Source organism: Carassius auratus, unplaced genomic scaffold (genome assembly GCF_003368295.1).
Source record: "Carassius auratus strain Wakin unplaced genomic scaffold, ASM336829v1 scaf_tig00025783, whole genome shotgun sequence".
NCBI classification, from domain to species: Eukaryota; Metazoa; Chordata; class Actinopteri; order Cypriniformes; family Cyprinidae; genus Carassius; species Carassius auratus.
This window is the reverse complement of record NW_020525457.1, coordinates 100,592-123,336: the sequence shown is the minus strand read 5'-3', so window position 1 is coordinate 123,336 and position 22,745 is coordinate 100,592. Positions and strand designations below refer to the sequence as shown.

Genomic DNA, 22,745 nt, shown 5'->3' with positions numbered 1-22,745 from the left:
TAAAATAGAAAAAAAAATATTATCAAATTATGCCACAAAATATAAAGTTAATGGTTTACCATTTGAAAATGAAGTAATTAACACATTTATAAATATTAGAATTCAAATTTTACTGTTGTACTTTAAATGTAATTATTATTAAATCGTTTTTTTTTTCGTAAATACAAATTTTTTATTTTGAAGTTGAATATTAGATTAGTAACTTTGTTTAATATTTTAATGGAAATATTTTAATATAATATTTTCATATTATTTTAAAATAATAATTAGATTTGATCACGTTTTGGAACCAATATTTATTTTTTCATTACGCTTTGTCCCATAATGCACACAGCCCAACTAGTGTCTTCATGATACTAAAACACAATGATGTGTGTGTGGTGGTAAAAATGTCAAAGGTCATGTTTTGGAGTAACAGACCCTCTCTGTTCGCTGAGCCCAGGAAATGAGGTCGTTCCATTGAGTTTCATACAGGAAGGAACTTCCCTGAGTGGTTTGGTGATGATGACTGGATCAGTGAGATGTTTATTAGCAGTGTTTATTAAGTCAAAAGAACTGTTATAGAGTTAGACAACCGAACAAACAAGTGGATATGTGATTATTAGACAGAGGAAATCCAGTAACAGAGTTTTGATTGTTGGTTTTAATGCAGCCAGCTGTACGTTGAGTTTTCATGAGCGTTACAAAGTTTGTCTGTCTGTCTTTTGTCTTCTGTCTGTCTTCTGTTTGTCTTCTGTCTGATTGTCTTCTGTCTGTCTGTCTTCTGTTTGTCTTCTGTCTGTCTTCTGTCTGTTTGTCTTCTGTCTGTTTGTCTGTCTGTCTGTCTGTCTTCTGTCTGTTTGTCTTCTGTCTGTCTGTCTTCTGTTTGTCTTCTGTCTGTCTTCTGTCTGTTTGTCTTCTGTCTGTTTGTCTGTCTGTCTGTCTGTCGTCTGTCTTCTGTCTGTTTGTCTTCTGTCTGTCTGTCTTCTGTTTGTCTTCTGTCTGTCTTCTGTCTGTTTGTCTTCTGTCTGTCGGTCTGTCTTATGTCTGTTTGTCTGTCTGTCCGTCTGTCCGTCTGTCCGTCTGTCTGTCTGTCTGTCTTCTGTCTGTCTTCCATCTTCTGTCTGTTTGTCTTCTGTCTGTCTGTCTGTCTGTCTGTCTTTCTGTCTTCTGTTTGTCTTCTGTCTGTCTTCTGTCTGTTTGTCTGTCTGTCCGTCTGTCTGTCTGTCTTCCATCTTCTGTCTGTCTTCTGTCTTTCTGTCTTCTGTCTGTCCGTCTGTCTGTCTGTCTGTCTTCTGTCTGTCTGTCTTCTGTTTGTCTTCTGTCTGTCTTCTGTCTGTTTGTCTTCTGTCTGTTTGTCTTCTGTCTGTCGGTCTGTCTGTCTTCCATCTTCTGTCTGTCTTCTGTCTTTCTGTCTTCTGTCTGTCCGTCTGTCTGTCTGTCTGTCTTCTGTCTGTCTGTCTTCTGTTTGTCTTCTGTCTGTCTTCTGTCTGTTTGTCTTCTGTCTGTTTGTCTGTCTGTCCGTCTGTCTGTCTGTCTTCCATCTTCTGTCTGTCTTCTGTCTTTCTGTCTTCTGTCTGTCCGTCTGTCTGTCTGTCTGTCTTCTGTCTGTCTGTCTTCTGTTTGTCTTCTGTCTGTCTTCTGTCTGTTTGTCTTCTGTCTGTTTGTCTGTCTGTCCGTCTGTCTGTCTGTCTTCCATCTTCTGTCTGTCTTCTGTCTTTCTGTCTTCTGTCTGTCTGTCTGTCTGTCTGTCTTCTGTCTGTCTTCAGTCTGTTTGCCTTCTGTCTGTCTGTCTTTCTGTCTTATGTCTGTTTGTCTTCTGTCTGTTTGTCTGTCTGTCTTCTGTCTGTTTGTCTTCTGTCTGTCTGTCTGTCTTCTGTCTTCTGTCTGTCTGTCCTTCTGTCTTCTGTTTGTCTTCTGTCTGTTTGTCTGTCTGTCTGTCTGTCTGTCTTCTGTCTGTTTGTCTTCTGTCTGTCGGTCTGTCTTATGTCTGTTTGTCTGTCTGTCGTCTGTCTGTCTGTCTTCCATCTTCTGTCTGTCTTCTGTCTTCTGTCTGTTTGCCTTCTGTTTGTCTTCTGTCTGTCTTCTGTCTGTTTGTCTGTTTGTCTGTCTGTCTGTCTTCTGTCTGTTTGTCTTCTGTCTGTCTTCTGTCTGTTTGCCTTCTGTCTGTCTGTCTTTCTGTCTTCTGTTTGTCTTCTGTCTGTCTGTCTGTCTTATGTCTGTTTGTCTGTCTGTCTGTCTTCCATCTTCTGTCTGTCTTCTGTGTGTTTGTCTTCTGTCTTCTGTCTTCTGTCTGTCTGTCTTCTGTTTGTCTTCTGTCTATCTTCTGTCTGTCTGTCTGTCTTCCATCTTCTGTCTGTCTGTCTTCTGTCTGTCTTCTGTCATCTGTCTGTTTGCCTTCTGTCTTCTGTCTTCTGTTTGTCTTGTGTCTGTCTTCTGTCTGTCTTTCTGTCTTCAGTTGTCTGTCTGTCTGTCTTTCTGTCTTCTGTCTGTCTTCTGTGTGTCTTTCTGTCCTCTGTCTGTTTGTCTATCTACCATTCAATTTATTTATCCATCCATCCAGTGGAGAAAATTTTTTTTCTAAGATTTTATTCAATTGAATTATCCTGCTGAAAAATATTTTAAGTGCTGGTATTTTCATAAGTGACCAGATGCATGGAAATATAAAAGCTTGTCTTTTTTATTTATGTTTAGATGTGTGCATATTCTCATCTCATCTCTCCTCGTTTGCATCTCTCTCCAGATGTGAGCAGCCTCTCTGGTCTGGTTTTGGGTGGGGGGGGGTGTTCTACAATGCTGGAAACCCTGTTTAGTGGAGGAAGTGCTGTGAATAATATCATATTCCCAGAGAGGGAGAGAAGCACACCTGCTAATAATCACCAGGAGCTCTTTAAATCCACACACACCTCAGCACTAAACCGCTGGATCATGTATGTTATGAGGGTTGTATCAGGTTTAAAGTGTGTGACAGAGTGATAAAAACACTGGAGCACCCAACCTTCTGCTTTATAAAGCCCAGAGGGAGAGTTAATCTTTGTAAAGTTATTCTTTCATGGATGTTCAAGAGTTCTTTCATATGTTTCATTTAAGGATCACAAACAAATGTCACAACCTTCTCAAAAAATTTAATTCAAATGTAATTATTATTGACAATATTTTCATATTATTTTATATATTTTTATTTTACTGCATGTTTTTGTGTAAAAGATTAGGCCATATTTAATATTACCTATGCTTTGGCAATGTTAAAATGATGATAATTATGCCAAACAAAACGAGAGTGTTTACTTTAACGAGCCATCACATATTTCAAGCTTACAGCGAGAACCTCATAAGTTTGAAGCTTACAGGCTTCCGTAGGTCTTCCGCCCACAGCATCTTCTGGGATTGCTAACAGTTTTATTCTCTCAAATCTGCATTCGATGCATTTTAGATCAGTGCACTCATAAACGTCCTGCGTACTCACCTTCTTGAGTAATGATGACGAAGAACGAGAACACAAGAACATATATTGAGGAATGGCAAGCAGAACCTGTGTATATAGACTGTGTGTGTTTGTGTGTGTGTGTGAAAGAGAGAGAGAGAGAGAGTGTGTGTGTGTGTGTGTGTGTGTGCAAGAGTGTGTGTGTGTGTGTGTGACTGTATGTGTATGTATGAGATAGAGAGTGAGAGAAAGAGAGAAAGAGAGAGAGAGAGTGTGTGTGTGTGTGGGTGTGTGTGTGCAAGTGTGTGTGTGTGTTTCTGTGTGTGTGTGAGACAGAGACAGAGAGAGAGAGAGAGAGAGAGAGCAGATCTGTTTGTGTCTCACAGCACACGTAACACTATTAATATGAGTCTGTTTTGTGTCAGGAGCTTTAATCTCATCTGTGAAAGACACACACACACACACACACACACACACACTCATCTGTCACTGTAACTTCATTAGATGCTGACGAGGGGCCGGACACACACACACACACACACCCACACACTCTTCAAACAAAATTAGATATGAAACAATATTTAATCCTCTAGTAAAATATTTGTAATAAAGCAGTACTCAATCATGCCCCGAACATGAGGCCGCTGTGATGTCTATATTTATTTTATTTTAAATAAATGCGTCATTTTTTATCTATAGTACGTTTCAATCAAAAAAAAATTTTCTGAAAGAAATGAAGAGGTTTCTCTTGCAGTTCTCAGTTGTGTTTTTATCGGTCAGGTATTTTGCTTTAAATCCTTTAGGAAGAATGAGAACAGACTCGAATGCCGTTCAGTAAAAATATAGAGCTGAAATATTTGATCTCTCTGAATTCTGGTCTTGGTTCACCTGAGCACAGTTTGAGATCTAGCTCACATCTCTTCTACAACTCTACGTGCAAAAAATAATGGTGTAGAAATTATTTCTACTCAAATAATTTCAGAAATGGCAAGTAACTCGTTGAAAAAAAAGAAAAAAAAGAAAACTAGTTATATTTTTTCTATAGGTGGGTGGAAATATGGTGGTTTTACTTCATGTTAATGTGTCTAAGTTTGGTTTAAACACGAGTCAGTTCAAACCATAAATGAAACACACACACACACACACACAGATCTTTTTTATATTTCTGTTTTTCATCACTCCTCCCCTAATCCATCCTTCTTCACCAAAATAGATCTGCAATTTCTGTGTGTATGTGTATATATACATATATATATATATATATGTGTGTGTGTGTGTGTTCTATATGAGTCTATTGGTCTGTTCTGGCTTTAGGCAGCGAGACCCCAGATGTTTGAGGTGAAAGGTGTCTGTGTGTGTGTGTGTGTGTGTGTGTGGGTGTGTGTGTGTGTGTGTGAGTGTGTGTGACTGCTCAAATAAATTCATCATGTCTCACCTGAACTGGCTTTAGAGAGAAACACTTCTAGAAACCCTCAGATCCAGTGACCATGACTAAATGCATTTTATTTTATTTTATTTTATTGTTTTATTAAAAAATATTTTTTTTTATTTTTATGGATTGTGATATTTTACCTCAACATTCTCATTTTAATTCTAAATCCTAATAAATATATATTTATCTATGTATATGCATCTATTAATCAGCATAAGTAACATTCTAAATTAATGTTAGTTACATTTTTATTGATTTATTGTGTGTGTATATATATATATATATATGTTTGTTTTGCATGACAATTAAAGACATTTAATTAAAACAATTGAATTATACAACTATTTATTAATTAATAATTTACAAAAAATCATTATTTTAAATAACACACACACATATACATATATATATATATGTATGTGTGTGTGTGTGTGTGTGTGTGTTATTTAAAATAATAATTTTTTGTAAATTATTAATTAATAAATAGTTGTATAATTCAATTGTTTTAATTAAATGTCTTTAATTGTCATGCAAATCAAACAAACCTTAGCGTTTCTTAAATTAAGTTTGATTGACACGAGCAGATATTATTTCTTGTGTCTGGTGAAATGACCAAAACACATTTTCTTGAGACAAGTTTGTGACGATCAGGAATTCCTGAGCCTGCATTCGGACGCTTTCTCTCCTCTCTCTGTTTTGGCGCGTGTCGTTCCTCGATGACAGATCTGCTGCGTTCCCTGGTTTCATCAGAGCTCTTGTTTTGAGGCACTTTGTCTTTAAGTCACGAAGGCCTGTTTGACTTTCTGGCATTAGCAGAGCCACTTTAAAGAGAAGTTAGCTGAGCGTGCTTTGATGGAGCTCTCATTGTGAGTGGAAGCGCAGAGAGAGGTTTTCGGGAGTTTGGCGGTGGGCGATTCAATAAAGCCTTCAGGAGAAAGAGCCTGAGACAGTGTAAAGACAGAAGCACATGTGCGATGTACAGTGTTGCATTGTTTCTCCATCATTACCATTAGACTTGTGCAAATGTAAACATCACATTTATGTCACACATGGCCTTCATTACTGAGGGATTGTGGGAAATTTGTACAATGCGACAGGAAGACGATGAATGGCAGCTCTTCTGATTTAATTAAGACAATCTGAGCAGGATTGATGAATAAATAAATGTGATTTCTGTCCTTCTCTCTGTAGATCTGGAAGACCGAGCGAGTTCGTCGTGGGGGAATGGAGTTCGTGCAACGAAGGTCAGTTTTTACACTTTTAGAAATGCTTTTGTTTCGGTGTTCAGGTTCAAACCTAGTGAGCCGTCTCACTGTAGGGTCCCTACACAGGCAGCTGACTTCTAAGGCAACATCCCAATTGATGTCAATAGAGTTTGACATTTATATTATATTATATTATATTATATTATATTATATTATATTATATTATATTATATTATATTATATTATATTATATTATATTAATTATATCATATTATACATGTTTTTTTTCATTTTTAGTTTATATATAATTTTTTTTATTTAGATTTATTATATATTTATCACTTGTATTACTAATGAATGTCACATTATATAAAAGCTAAATTAATAAATTAATATTTGTTGTTTAGTGGGTTTATATTATATTAAATATAATATAATATTCTTTTTATTTTATCATTTGGTTTATTATGTTTATTATATATTTATCACTTGTTATATTCCTCATTTATATGTTGCTTTGTATAAAAGCTAAATTAATCAATTCAATTTCTTGTCATTTTAATATACAATATAAAAAATCAAAGTGTGGATATGCATATTCTGATTGTTTTTATATTTACTCAAGTTTTTACTTTTATTTATTGTTCTTCTGAGATATAATGTATTATTTATCATTTATGTAACATTATTTATTTATATTCTATTTATTATATTTTTTATCATTTATTTTATTCCTCATTTATAATGCATGTCATTTTAGATAAGTGAAATTCATTAATGTAATTTATTGTCATTTTATTTGATATTTATTCTCTAGAAACTATTAATGCATATTTTTATTGAAATACTGAAAACATACATGCATATTTTAAATGAGAGCCAATTCTGATTGTATATTTTTTCCTTTTCCATTAAAAATATCAATATTTATTTCTATTTTAGATATAATATATAAACACTTAGAGGTTGACATTACTGTGTTGCTGAACTATTGATGCATTGCCTCTAATTAAAGTGCACAAATAGTTTTAATATTGTTTTTATTCACATTTTCAGCATTTTAATAATAATACTGTTTCTCGTCCTTCACACTGGATGAACATTTTTGCATGTTAAATTAGTGGCAATGCATTGTGGGATGGTTTTATCTGTGTAGCCTCTGCATCTTGTTGTTTAGAGGCAGTCGTTGCATTACGTCGTGCACTTTTGCACGTTATTTCGACATTATTGCGCTTGGATCTGCCAGCGATGTCTGAGAGGTCAAAGGTCACTCTGAGATCAGCAGAATCAGCGATCAGGTCTGCGGAGGTGAATCAAGGACGTGCTTACGAAGCACTTTCACATTCAGCTCCATGCATCCGCAGAATGCTAATTAATTTCCAGAGATGAACATCAGCACGTTTCAGTCTGAGGATCCAGAAGGGAATCAAAAACAGAGCTGAAAGACAGTCGAAGGTTGTTGGTGTCATGACACGCTTCAGAGTTTAAACTGTAATTTATCTTGAGAGACTGACATTAATTCTTGAGTACATGACCTGTGATCACCTTTGATTCATAACAGGTTGATTTAATTATTTCTGATTAAATCTGAATGTTTAAAAAAAGGAAAATGGAGGCAGGATTTTATCCATCAAGATTCGATTGGATCATAAAGTGAACTTTACACACCAAAGATGATTTTTTTATTGATTTATGTCAGGTGGACACTAAAGTAGTTTCAGGGCTGGAACACATTTTTGGGTTTTTCACAATAAGACCAATAATACATATTAACTGTGAATATAGGGCCAATTTTGATTTTATATTTATCTTCAATAAAATGCATGCATTTTTACTCTCTTGATCATTTGTACGCTTAAGCACCTCAATATTTAATTTAATTTTAATTTTAATTTTAATTTTAATTTTAATTTTAATTTAATTGTTAATTTTGAATTTTGAATTTAGAATTTAGAATTTTAGAATTTTTATTTATTTTTTATTTTGTTTATAATGTGTGTATTATCATTTATTTTATCATTTATATTATTTGACCTCATATATGTCTGTATATTAAATGTATGAATAGGCAAATTTTTATTTGATATTTTGCCTCTTTAAAATACATGGATTCTTTTTTTTTTGACATTAAATTAAATGCATCAATATATCTGTTTATTATTTTAGATAATATAATATAATTTAATATAATATACTAAATTCAAGTATTATTGTTTATTTGATCATTTCTATCATTCATTCATGTATCATAATATATAAAAACAAAATGTGTGATATAATGATATTTATCCTGTTTAATAGAAGTTTTTATAAAAAAATACATGAGATTTTTGAGCCATGAACAGAACAGGTGTATTATAATACTGTATATGCCATTAAACACATCAGTATTAATGTGTGTTTTTAGCTGTAATATTTATGATTTATACACTGTCCTTTATAGATCTTACTAGGTTTGACCTTTGACCTTTGACCCCTGCAGAATTACGCTGCTGGCTCTCAGTACGGTCACATGTCCAGTCGGGACCTGGGGTCACATGACAGCGTCTCTCCGCCGTACACCAACCCCAGATTAGCAGGTAAGAGCAGAGCATGATGGGAAACCTTCGGCTTCATTGTGAGCGAACGGCTCTTTGGTGACTCATCTGAACGATTCTTTAGGGAATCAGATTGAATCAGTCCTGCAGGAGTGTGTGTTCATTAATCAGAAACGTCTGGAAAGGGCTGTGTGTTTCTTTCACACGTCTCTGAGTGTGTGTGTAGTGCTGATGCTCATTTACCCAGAATGCTGTGCGGTGCCGCTGGCCGTCTCTGTCTCATCCAGTGAACAAATGGTCAGTGATTCAGATAATCGGCCTCAGACTAATTAAGCTTGACTTAAAGCATGAAAACTGTAATATGAGGATGTTTCCCTCTCTCTCTCTCTCTCTCTCTCTCTCTCTCTCTCTCTCTTTAAGGTCAAAACTATTAGCATATAATATAATTTGCACATTGTGAGGTTATTTTACAGCATGTCTTTATCTGTGCAGTTTCCTTTCCTGCGTTTATGTATTTCCTGGGGAAACAGGAAGTGCTCCTATTTTAAAAATATCCTTTAGTATTTAGTTTACAGCAGAGCCATGAATCATGATCGAATCTATTGCTTGTCAGAGTCAGGTGGTTGAGTGGGAGGGGCATCTGCATCCCAGAGAGCATTTGATTGGACGACATTTGCATACGAGTCTGAGTGCAGGATGATGTCATCGTGTTTTAGTTTCTGTTGGTAATTACTTGGAAGAGAGAGGCTGAATGTTCGTGGCTCTCTGAGGTCGTGGGTTTGTCCTTCCTGTGGAGCACTGAGCAGACGGTGACATCACTTCCTGTGTCTGAAATACATCTCAGGCTCCACAGTGTGAAATCAAGAGGGAAAAATAGATTTAGCATTATGAGTTACCTTATGAGTATTTATAATGGATTTATTAGTAGTAAAAATAAGGTCTGTTGTGAACATTACTAAAAGATGTTTGTTTAGTTCTGTAGATTCAATTACACACAGTCAGATCTCAAATGTGAAAGAATAATATGGTAATTAAAATGTTACAATTATATTTTGGGGGGTAATTTCGCAGCCCAAATTAATGTCTGCATAATTTTTGATAATTAATTAATTGTTACATCATGTAATTAATTAGTTAAAAATTATAAATATATATATATATATAAATTTGTCACAAAAAAAACACATTTGTTAAAAATATAATATTAAATTTTTTATATTTTTTTATAATCTGTAATATATTTAAATAATATTTATATAATAATATATCATTATTATTTTGTGTTTTATTAAAAAAATTAATTGTGTAATATATATATATATAATTTGATCTGTTTTATATTTATTTACATTATTTAAAAATTCAGAAATAGTGTCTTTGTACAAACAGAAGTTTGTATGTGTGTGTGTGGGTGCGTGCGTGTTTCTGTATGTGTGTGTGTGTGTCTGTGTGTGTGTGTGTGCGTGCGTGTGTGTTTGTGTGTGTGAGTGCGTGTGTGTCTGTGTGTGTGTCTGTATGTGTGTGTGTGTGCGTGTGTGTGTTTCTGTATGTATGTGTGTGTGTGTGTCTGTGTGTGTGTGTGTGTGTGTGTCTGTGTATGTCTGTGTGTGTCTGTCTGTGTGTGTGTGTGTGTGTGTGTGTCTGTGTGTGAGTGTGTGAGTGTGTGTGTGTGTGTGTGTCTGTGTGTGAGTGTGTGAGTGTGTGTGTGTGTGTGTGTGAGTGTGTGAGTGTGTGTGTCTGTGTGTGAGTGTGTGAGTGTGTGTGTGTGTGTGTGTGTGTGTGTGTCTGTGTGTGAGTGTGTGAGTGTGTGTGTGTGTCTGTGTGTGAGTGTGTGAGTGTGTGTGTGTGTGTGTGTGTGTGTGTGTGTGAGTGTGGTGTGTGTGTGTGTGTGTGTGTGAGTGTGTGTGTGTTTGTGTGTGTGAGTGCGTGTGTGTCTGTGTGTGTGTCTGTATGTGTGTGTGTGTGCGTGTGTGTGTTTCTGTATGTATGTGTGTGTGTGTGTCTGTGTGTGTGTGTGTGTGTCTGTGTATGTCTGTGTGTGTCTGTCTGTGTGTGTGTGTGTGTGTGTCTGTGTGTGAGTGTGTGAGTGTGTGTGTGTGTGTGTGTTTCTGTATGTATGTGTGTGTGTGTGTCTGTGTGTGTGTGTGTGTGTGTGTGTGTCTGTGTATGTCTGTGTATGTCTGTCTGTGTGTGTGTGTGTGTGTGTCTGTGTGTGAGTGTGTGAGTGTGTGTGTGTGTGTGTGTGTGAGTGTGTGTGTGTGTGTGTGTGAGTGTGTGAGTGTGTGTGTCTGTGTGTGAGTGTGTGAGTGTGTGTGTGTGTGTGTGTGTGTGTGTGTGTGTGTCTGTGTGTGAGTGTGTGAGTGTGTGTCTGTGTGTGAGTGTGTGAGTGTGTGTGTGTGTGTGTGTGTGAGTGTGGTGTGTGTGTGTGTGTGTGTGTGTGTGTGTGTCTGTGTGTCTGTGTGTGTGTGTGTGTGTGTGCGTTTGTGCGAGTGTGTGTGTGTGTGTGTGTGTGTGTGAGTGTCTGTGTGTGTGTGTGTGTGTGTGTGTGTGTGAGTGTCTGTGTGTGTGTGTGTGTGTGTGTGTGTGTGCACGTGTGAGTGTGGGTCTGCGAGTGCGAGTGTGTGTGTGAGTGCGAGTGTGTGTGTGTGTGTGAGCAGGTGCAGGTCTCCTGTTCTCCTCCTGTCCTGTAGCTGCTAAATGAAGCACACACAGGTTCCAGACTGTAAGCAGGTTTGTTTCTGCGAGGCTCAGTGAAGAAGCGCTGGATTCTTGTTGTCTCCTGCAAGCAGTTTTCAGACACAAATACTTTATTGCTGTTTATTCAGCAAGCATTTTTTCCTGTCGGCCGGCAGTATTTTATGCATATAGAGAAGTTTGTTTCAAAAGTGCTGACCTCTTTGATTGCTCATAATTCATTACTGGACTTTTTGTTTTAATTGAAAAAAAAAAAAAACTCTGACTGGGCTGCAGTAAGCCTGGATTTCATTACACTTTATGATATAAGTCATATATAGTACAGAATTATATATTGTGATTTATAATAATAATAATAATTTAATGATCAGTTATTATTATTTTTTTATAAAATAAAAAAATTATTATAAAACATTATATATATATATATATGTAATATTTTATATGTAAAAAATTAATACATGTAAAATAAAATGTAATTTTTTAAAATAAATGCAAGTAGTATTTTATTTGTTTTTTATAAATAATTTATTTTTTATATTATATTAATAAAAAATTATATTAATAATTTATTCTTCTAGCTTAAACACATATGTAGATAATAATAATAACTATTATTAGTATTAATCAAAATGTGAAATAATTCTTTTTTATGATATTATATTATTTTGCTATAATTATAGACTACTGTTTGTGTATTGAATAACTGTATAGAATAAAAAAAGAAAACACATTAATATTATCAATATAGTTATGTTAATTATATTAAAAGGAGGGCTGGGAGTGTTTATATTTTAGTTTATTATTCTGATTTAATTTAAATATATTACAAATATTTAATTAGATATCCAAGCTGCTCAGATTTGTTAATTTCTGTTTAATTACTTTAATTTAATTTTTTTGTTGTATTCCAAAATTCAGAGTTGAATGTATAGGAAATTATATTCACACCATGGTTAATTTCCACAAGGGAGGTGTTTTTTAGAGGTATCAGAAATCTAAACCGCATGAAGGAGGGTAAAATCACTCTTCAGACCACATTTGAGGCGTTTAGTATTTCCAGATGCAGATGTGTTTGTTTGAAGGACTATAAATGTCACATTTTATGGACATCTGGTTTCTGGAGGGAGAGCATCTGATTGGCCCACTCCTTTGGGACACACCCCTAAACTTTGTCCAGTCGCTAACCAGTTAATTATCTCACACTGAGCGCTAGGAGTGTTTTTATTTCATTTGATTTTATTTCAATATTTTTATAAGATATCCTGATTGCTTAGATTTGTTCATTTCAATTAAATACATATAATTGAAATGTTTATTAAAGTCCATATTTTATTTAAAATGCACAGTTTTATATTGTATTTTTTTGAATTGTAAATGTTAAAAAAATATTTTACTGGACATCCTGACTGCATAAACTTGTTCATTTCAGTTTATTAAAATTATCTTTTTATTTTTGTAATAGTTAAAATTCGTTTTAAATATATAAAAACGTAAATATTTTTTACATTCTATGTAAATATTTATTTTAATATTTTTATCAGATATTCTGGCTTCTTAGATTTGCTAATATTATTTCAATTAATTTAATTCAAATGTTTATTGTAGTCTTTTTTTATTTCACATATTTATATACGATTTGTTTGAATAAATTTTTTTTTTTAAATAATTCTCAATTTCATTTAAGATTTACATTTTCTTCTCATCCACGATCAGTTGCTTGCAAAGAAGTACCAGGGTAAAGTATGTGTCTAAGTGTGTGTGTGTGTGTGTGTGTGTGTGTGTGTTTGATGAAGACATCAGGTCAAGCTCAGTCAGTCGCTGGAGCAGAGCCAGGACCTTGTGTGTGTGTGTGTGTGTGTGTGTGTGTGTATACACGTGTGTGTGTGTGAGTGAGTGTGTGTGTTTGTGTGTACACGTGTGTGTGTGTGTGTACATGTGTGTATGTGTAAATGTGTGTGTGAGTACGTGTGTGTGTGCACATGTGTACGTGTGTGTGTGTGTACGTGTGTGTGTGTGTACGTGTGTGTGTGTGTGTGTGTTTGAGTGTGTGCGTGCGTGTGTTTGAGTGTGTGTGTGTTTGTATGTGTGTGTGTGCGTGTGTTTGTGTGTTTGAGTTTGTGTGTGTGTGTGTGTACATGTGTTTGAGTTTGTGTGTGTTTCGTGTGTGTACGTGTGTGTGTGTGTGTGAGTGAGTGTGTGTGTTTGTGTGTACACGTGTGTGTGTGTGTGTACATGTGTGTATGTGTAAATGTGTGTGTGAGTGCGTGTGTGTGTGTGTGTGTGTTCGTGTACGTGTGTGTGTGTGTGTGCACACATGTGTACGTGTGTTTGTATGTGTCTGTGTGTGTGTGTGTGTGCGTGTGTTTGAGTGTGTGTGTGTGCGTGTGTTTGTGTGTATGTGTGTTTCGTGTGTGTGTGTTTGTGTGTGTGTGTGTGTGTGTGTGTGTGTGTGTACATGCGTGTGTGTACATGTGTTTGAGTTTGTGTGTGTTTCGTGTGTGTACGTGTGTGTGTGTGTGTGTGTGTGTGTGTGTGTGAGTGTGTCCATGTGTGTGCGTACCATGCAGATGAGCCCTCATGGGAGCAGGGCAGGGTCGCTCATGTAGGACCATGACTGTGTGTGTGTGTGTGTGTGTGTGTGTGTGTGTGACAGACTGTGAAATGACGTGTTGTTGCGCGGCTGGGCTGCACCTGGGTCCTTCTGTCCTGATGGATGGGTTTGGTCATGTGTAATAGCCCCATCTGCCGCTCCTTCTTTTTCTCTTTACTGATAAACACTGATCCAGCGGCTGAGCCTCAGCGACTGATTCTGACGAGTTCCCGACCGGAAAGAAGAAAGACGCAGCGGTGAGGTTTACTCGTTATTAAAAAAGTGTGAACAAATGAAAAGTCGGATGCGATTTTAAACCATATCCTTGGAGACAAGTTGCTGCATGCATGTGTGTGTGTGTGTGTGTTTGTGTGTGTGTGTGTGTGTGTGTGTTAATGAGCAGCGCACATCTCACTGAAGGCTTTTGGAGCTCAGCTTCATAATGACTTTTATTACAGCCAGGAGTTTCTGTAACCAAGCCAATTCTTAATTAAAGCCGCTGACATCATGCTGTAGTAATTAAGGACTGCATTAATTAAGCTGCTTTTTTTTTAAAGTTTTTTTTTTTTTCTCAAGGCTCTCGTGTCATCCGATGTCAACCGTTCCGGGATCGAATCTAAAAACTCTATAACGTAAGGAAAAAGTTTGGGACTCGCGCTCACTGATCATATCTGTGCATCCTCTGATAGCTAATTAGGCTTCGGAGAACATCGACAGCTGCATTCATCATCATAAAACGTAATAATTAATGACATTCCAACAAAGAAAAATATGTAAATGAGCGCTCATTAGCATTTTCATATTCAGCTTCGATAATGCTTTTGCTGACAAGGCTGTAATTAATGAAAATGCATGTCGCAGGCAGGAGATTGCATCGGCTTCATTCCACGCGCAATTCCCAAATGCTGGCATTATGGGAAACGAGGAGAGCTGCCAACTTTTTGGGGGCGAGAAAAAACTGAAAGCACCGTATGCAAATGAGATGCTGGCATCGAACGCTTAACCCTTTACAGACCGAACGCGCCAATCCCATCCGGCCTGATGTGTGTTTAAAGAGAGCAGGAGACGGGCTGCTGGGAATGTCGTCGTGCATTTGGGAATCCACAGACGCACGCTGAGCCATGATGTGTGTGTGTGTGTGTGTGTGTGTCGCTGTGGTGTTTGACGGCTGCTGAAGACACGCAACAATGTCGCGCAGTTGTGTGTCCTTGAGTTAAAACACAAGAACTGATGGAAAAACCACCTTTAAAGAGGAATTCTGCTGCGTATCCCACAATGCATCTGATAAGAGCTTCTCAAAAATATTACTGCATGTCTGTAGCATGCATGATGTCACATGACTTCATTAATGTTTCATGTTTAATTCAAGCGTCTCATAAATAGACGTAGTTATTTTAGATCTTTGGGATATTTATAAGCGTCAGAATATCTTAACTCTTTAACTCCGTTTTTATTTTACGTTGTAGCATTAAAATGTATTCTACATTTTGAAACAATGTAGCATTCTGTCGAATTCTACAGTTTGAAATTGTGTAGCATTCCACTATATTCCATGGTATAACATGACAAAATGGTGCTATATGAATAAAAAAAACTATTTATTTCAGTTTTCTGTATTTTTGTAGTTTATTCAAGCAATTTGTGTGGAAAGAGATTTTGATAAAACCACGATTGATTTTATATCTTCACCCTAGACATGGGAGGCTGATTGCATTGCATTCTGGGAGACCGTGATATGCTGCATGCTATAGATTTGCATGCATACAATAATCAGCACACACACATACACACACACACACACGTTCACATGAGTCAGACCAATGGCGTTTGCTTCCTTCAGGAGGGTCGTGACCTGAATTTGTCACAGTTTTGTTAATCTCATGCATTAAAACACAGAAAAGCAGCATAAACGAGTATAACAGGAAACAATAAGCGGTAAATGAAAAGATCCCGGTGGGGAGAGAGAGAGAGAGAGAGAGAGAGAGAGAGAGAGGGAAGTGTGTTAATCTCGACCGTGGGATATGACAGACTGACGTGCCGATCTCATCCTCCGGCTCTGTTTGACTTCAAGTTTCATCAGAGAGAAAGAAACGAAACTCGTTTTTCTTTCTCTGATTCTCTTAACCAGGTTAAATGGATGTGATGAGGCACAAGTTGAAATGTTACACTGGGATTCTGTCTCCAATAATTGCCATATTCTGAACAGTAAAGCAATCCCAACAATTCTGCAGTATTTAAAGTGTGTGAGGAATTTAAAAAAACAGATAACATTTGACTAAATTCTAACCAGAGCACACTACATGAGAGAGAGTTTTCCCACAATGCAATGCTCTCATCTGGACCTTCCATTTCCAGTGTGAGGAATAAACCAAGCAATTCGTGTTTTTATGATTTGCATTAAATTGACAAATTCTAAATGGCCCTATTTGTTTCTTAAGTCATGTGACAATAATGTAGCATTCTGTCATTTTCTACAGTTTGAAACAATGTAGCATTCCTCACTGTTCTACGGTTTAAGAAATGTAGCATTCTGTTGCATTTTACAGTGTAGCATTCGATCATACTCTACAGTTTAAAACAAAGTATCTTTCCCCTGGATTCTTCTACAGTTTTTAAAAATGTAGCATTCTGTTATATTCTACAATTTAAAACAGTGTTTTAATCTTTAGAGCACAAAAGAATGCTAACAATGAAACATTCAATGTAGCATTCTACTGGATTCCAGTTTAAAACAATGTAACATTCCGCTGTATTCTAGAATTTTAAAAAAATGTCGCATTCTGTTGCATTTTACAGTTGAAACAATTGTTTGAAAGTATTTTTGTACTGTGTATTAATTTTTGCATTCCACTCTGAATATACAGTAGATGTTATTTTAATATATATATATATATTTTTTTTGTTTTTTTTGTTTACTTGTCTGTTATTATTCATTCAACCCCCAAATTTTCTTGTCGTTAAAAAAACATCTGTTGCAAAAGTTAAGGCACATGCAGCACTTAAGAACAATCTGAATGTGCTTTCAGCACAATGGAATTGTGGGAAATTCAAGTGCACTAGTGTCGGCATTTTCCATTCATCGTGCTTTCGTGGAGCCTAAAGACGCCGCGTGCGCTCCGAGGTGACAGATGCAGAAAAGTTGGCCTCTCCGTGTGCTTTTTGAAGTGAAAGGTTATTTGCATCCTGTCGTGAAGGGAGTGTTTCCACTAATCCTGTCGGCTAAAGAAAAAGAGACGCGCTGTGTCAGGATCTTATCCCGCTTCCTGAAAGAAAGAGTCACGGCAAATCCTGCAGGACACGAGTAAACCCGCCGAGAGACATTCAGAGACCTTCACCTCTGCTCTCTCTCTCTCTCTCTCTCTCTCTCTCTCTCTCTCTCTCTCTCGGTCCGCCTCCACAGGGCCGTAGAAAGGCAGGGTTTGGACGGCGTGGGTTTTGGGACAGTGCTGGATTTGTTTGAGCTCAAATCTGCAGTCCTGGCGTTCGGGGTTTTTAAGCCACTCGAGTGTTTATGTGTCTGTATTTAATTTAGTGCTTCATTTGAATGACAAAAGAATTGACTAAGCGTTTGCATGGTGTTGGCTCTTGAATAAATACAGATAAAAAGCGCAAAAGCTTTTCTTTTGCAAAATCCATCTTGATTAGGTGATGCTATATAATTTTTTTACAGTGTTAAAAATGACTAGTAGCTTCTATATTGAGATTTAATTCTCTCTCTTTATTTATAGATCGATACAGTGAACTGTGTGATGTAAAATGGCGCGTTAGGTTGCAGTGAAACGGGCCGAGCCGTCTGCTCACATCCAAAGCTCTTTTGTTCTGTGCGTAACGTCTGCCACGGCCAAACTGGCACAGATGCCACACAACATCTCTCATGCCTGGCATCACACACACACACACACACACACATACAAACAATAAACCGTGCACACACTACTGCGGTTTTTGTGTGTGTGTTTTGCACTTAAAAACCCATTGAGCAGCCGTTTGCATACAGTATTATGTTTAAAATGCGTCAGATTTGTTGCAATTTTTGCATGTAATAATTAGAATTATTAGAAATTAATTTTAAAATATAAACACGATTTAACATTGTTAGCAAATTATGTCTTTAATTATTAGAAATAAATATTTAAATGATGTAAATGACATTGTTAGCACATAATATTTGTAATTAGTAGAAATGCATATTTAAATATATATATATATATATATATAAAATTATATATATATATATATATATATATATATATATATATATATATATATATATATATATATATATAATACATTTAAAATAGTAGTTGATGTCATAAACACAAAATTCACTCTTAATACTTGTCATTATTTCTCTGTTGGAGTTATAATTATTATGTTTGTAATGTTTTTATATTATATTAATGCATCAATAAAATCAGATTTTTTCAGTTTTTTCAATAGTTGTTTATTTTTTTCTAAACTTATAAAGTAGATTTTGTTTTAAAGATAGATAGATAGAGATTTGAGTATGATGTCTCTTAATCGGGATCTTCTTCACTCTTCACGGGTCTTAATCATGTTTCTGCTCTGAGCGCGTGCCACGGCGGATTGAACCTTGACCCTTCTGTCGCGAGCCTTGCGTCGCATTAACCCGCGCCGACTGGACAAGAGAAGGGGCGCGACCTTTGACCTCCCCCCGCGTGGCCCCTCGACGGGGTAAAACGAGGGCGTTTCGGGATGTCAAGACGTGTGATCAAGCGTCCAACCTTGAAACCCTGTTAAACGTCTCATTTTCACAGAAGCGTGTGTATCGTGTAACGTACTCAAACAGGAAGTAGTTTGCTTTCTGCGTCTCATTATCTTTCTCCAGCTGTTCAGCGGCTGTTTTTACCCACAAGCCCCTAATGCTGAGGCTCATTATATTCCATGCTTATACACATTTTCTCATCCAAGCACCACAATTTTTTATGTGCAAAATTTTAGTTAATTTTGTTTTTTATAATTTTGTGCTTTTTATGTTCGCTTGTGAGATTCAGTGTTATTAAAGTTAAATAAACTAAACCCAAAACCATAAAAACTTGAAAAAAAAAATCCCTTGAAATAAATGTTAACTGAAATAAAAATATATTTGTATTTAATTTTAGCTCTAAAATAATCAAAAGCTAAAAAGTATTAAATCTGCATAGACAAAGAAGACAAAGCACACAACAAATTTACTAAAACTTATAAAGTAAAAATGAAAAATATAAAAATTCTAAATATTAAAAAAATTATAATGATACTAAAACAACTAAACGAAATAGCTAAAAAATTGTTACTTGAAAAAAAAGATACATGGTAACTGAAATAAATTATATTAAATATCATTATTTTAATATTATATTTTTGAAAAATGATTCTCAATAAGACAAATATTTTTTATTACATTGTTTTTTAGGAAATCTGATATGAAGTATTTCAGACAGATAGTAATTATATATTATATTATATGCTTTTTATTAATATAACTTAATTGAAAACATTTTTTAAATTATTTTTCTTGTTTTAATATCACCTTCAAGTGATACATTTCAGAAAATGTTGCTTACCTTCCATTTGTATTGTTTTGCATTTGTTAGCTCCGCCCACTGTGGAATCTCATTGGCCCAAAAAAACGTATATTGTAAATGGAATGTGTTCTGATTGGCTGTGGTAGTGTCTCATTATTTTGTATAGGAAACAAAGTTAGAAGTTTAAGAATCAGTCATTTTAATGTCTTTTTGGTTTCTTTTATCATAGTAACAGTAACTGATATTGTGCGGATACCGTGTGTTCTGTGTCAGAAGTGGTATAAGCTGCAGACTATCAATTACACAAACAAACGAACAGATAAGTCTGCGAGGATGAGGGAAAGACAGAAGCTAGAGGAAGTGATGCTGGATTGGAGACTGCAGCCAAACACCTTAATCGTGATGCATTCTCGTGGTTCGCTCCTGAAAGCCATATGGTGTCGCATGCAACATTTAACTTGTCAGCTGTAATGGATTGTTCTGGATGCAGATTTTAGCTGTAAGCGCCACAGAGAACTAAAGAAAGTTCTTCATATGTTAAAGGTTCTCTCTGGAACCATTTAGACAAAAAGGTTCTTCTATGGCATCGTGAACCACCTTTATTTTTAAGAGTGTTTATGTGGAATGCACCAGAAAAACAATGTTTAATAAATTATTCTTTGGTAAAAAAAAATGTTTCATGATTGTTGGCTTTAATGTGCAAAATAATTTATATAGTAATATTATATATATTGATTTTATTATATCTTAATTCAATATAATTTACATTACTGCTATTTGTTAATTTTAACAATAAAATATTTATTTAAAAACACACTTTATTTAAAAACACACTTTGCTACAATTGTGTACACACATTTTATATTTAAAATTATTATAAAATCAGTGTCCATTTCTCCCTAAACACACACACACACACACACACACACACACATATATACAGGTATATATATATATATATATATATATATATATATATATATATATATATATATATATATATATAAAAGGGTGTTTTCCATTTGTTTAAATAAATAATGTTAAATGGTAATATTCAGCATATCATTGATGGTTTCAGTGAAGTTTAAGTTGTATTTATTCTCGAACAATCCTTTAAACAAAAATAGCGTGGACAGCTGTATGATGTTGAGTTGAGTTAATTAGTTTCAGCAGAGATTTACTACTTTGAACGCCTGTCAACATGACACACAGGAATACAACACAGTCACACACACACACACACACACACACATGTGCTTCCCAACAATCCAGATGTGTCGCAGAAGTCACGTCTCAGGTGTGTGAAGCGTCTGACGTTTGTGACGCGCCGACAGGAGATGAACTTTCAAATTCGGAAGAAATGAGTGAGTATAGAAGGTTCCATTTGTTAACATTAGCTAAGTGCAAAACTATATTATATATATATTTTTTTTTCCTCGAAAATTGCTAGTAATTTTCACAAAAATTTATCAAGTGCACTGAATGTGAAATTTTGAAGTAGAAAAACTAAGTCTGTTCTTATAAAATGCACTGCAATAATGTGCTTTTATAACAACTTTGAAAAATAATTTTAACAGTGCATGAACTGGCAATTAAATATATCAATCTTAGTTAAAGGTAATTTAATTATTATTATTATTATTATTATTATTATTATTATTATTATTATTATTATTATTATTATTATTATTATTATTATTATTATATCTTAAAAACTAGGTGTTATTAAATTATTATATTTTCCAAAAGTATTTATTATTTAATGTGATATTATAAAACGAGCCGACTTTAATATTAACGAATTGCAAAAATCATTCTTACAGTGCAAAGACAAATTACTTCTACATAATTATGACTGATTAAATGTAGTTTATTTTAACACTTACTAATAATTCTATTATTGAAATCGAAAGTTTTATGTTAACGTTACTAAATTGACATTAAATTGCAATGAACAGTTGTATTTTTTAATGAACTAATGTAAACGAAGATGAATAAATACTGTAACAAGTGTATTTCTCATATTGTAAGTTAATGCATTGACTTATAGGATCTTATTGTAAAGTTTGACAGGATCACCGACAGATCACAAATGAGATCTCGATTTTTTCAGCTAGATCAGTTGAGGTTAAATTGTTCAAAAGAAAAAGATTGATTGATGATGTCACTGATGCATCATTCACTGAGTCTGAGTTCATGCATCTTTTAGGCAAAGCTGAGTCTTCAATGAAGCGTAACTGAGATCTCCATCAAGTCTATTTGAGCTATTTGAGACTGAGAGGTGTTTTATATTCTGAGTGTGTCGTGCGCAGCGCTCTGTGTGATTACTCTAATCAGAGCCGCTGCCAAAGCTTCTGAACCCAATGGAACGAGCCCCTCTCCACCTGGATGAGGTCCGTGCCAGACCGCACACGTGTGTCCATCCTGCACCCCCCGCCGTGACCCGCCATCTGCCCCCCCGGCCTGAACACGCCTTCCTCGACGGACTGGAACGCTTCACTGAGGGGATTCTGGGAGAGAACAGGGCTGAGAGACGTTCCTCCGCAGGCCATGAATGTCAACAGAAGTTCTGGGAAGTTTGGGAATGTGGCACAGTTTGGAAATGAACCAGTGTTGTTCGTTTCCCAACGATCTTCAGAACATCTTTTATGTTCCACGGAAAAACAAAAGTCAGGTTTTGAATGATAAGAAGGGTGAAGCATCCTATCACGCGTCTCTAAATACAATGTAAGTTTATTGGAGTATGTTTAGCAAGAAAAAATATTTTAGTCTTTCGACTGAGTTGCACGTTAGATTTAATGTTTAACTTGCCGTTTCTTTGTAATCATTTGTTCATTCGGTCTTTGTTCAATCATTGCAGTTTCTGCGTGAAAATGGTTTTTACATAAAATTTATTTTCAGTGTAAAGTATTAAGATCCGGATCCGGAGGTATTTTTAACATTTTTTATGTAAAGAAACCAACGAGTTGCTTCAAAGCGAATTGTGAAGTCATTACCAATTTTACTCAGAAATTGCTAATAAGTTTAACATAATTATTAAGAACTGGCAAGTAACACATTGAATTAAATGTAAAGTAGTAAGAAGTTTTCTTTTTTTTTTTTTAAATAGAAAGACTTAAATTGTATTTTTATTGTTAAGTTTTATATGCAACTTAGAAAAATCGTCTTTTTTTTTTGCAGTGCATTACAAAGATTTTAAGTTTAAAAATTTCATTAAATCAGACAAATAGGTACATTTACAAACCACATAACAATGGAGAAAAAAAACTATTGATTTAAAGATGTTGATTGTTTACATGGAAACAACTTTAGTCCAAAATGTGTGCATGCATACAAAACATTTCAGTATATTT

At 35.3% G+C, this 22,745-nt stretch overlaps 1 protein-coding gene across 1 annotated transcript in view; it reads left to right on the top strand.

Annotated features, from left to right (window-relative positions):
- The window catches only part of LOC113078488 (transcription factor 4-like), a 115,374-nt gene that overhangs the window by 18,990 nt on the left and 73,639 nt on the right, over nucleotides 1-22,745 (top strand). Inside the window, 2 exon segments of the mRNA XM_026250787.1 lie at nucleotides 6,027-6,079; nucleotides 8,523-8,619. Coding sequence (XP_026106572.1) covers nucleotides 6,027-6,079; nucleotides 8,523-8,619 — 150 coding nt within the window.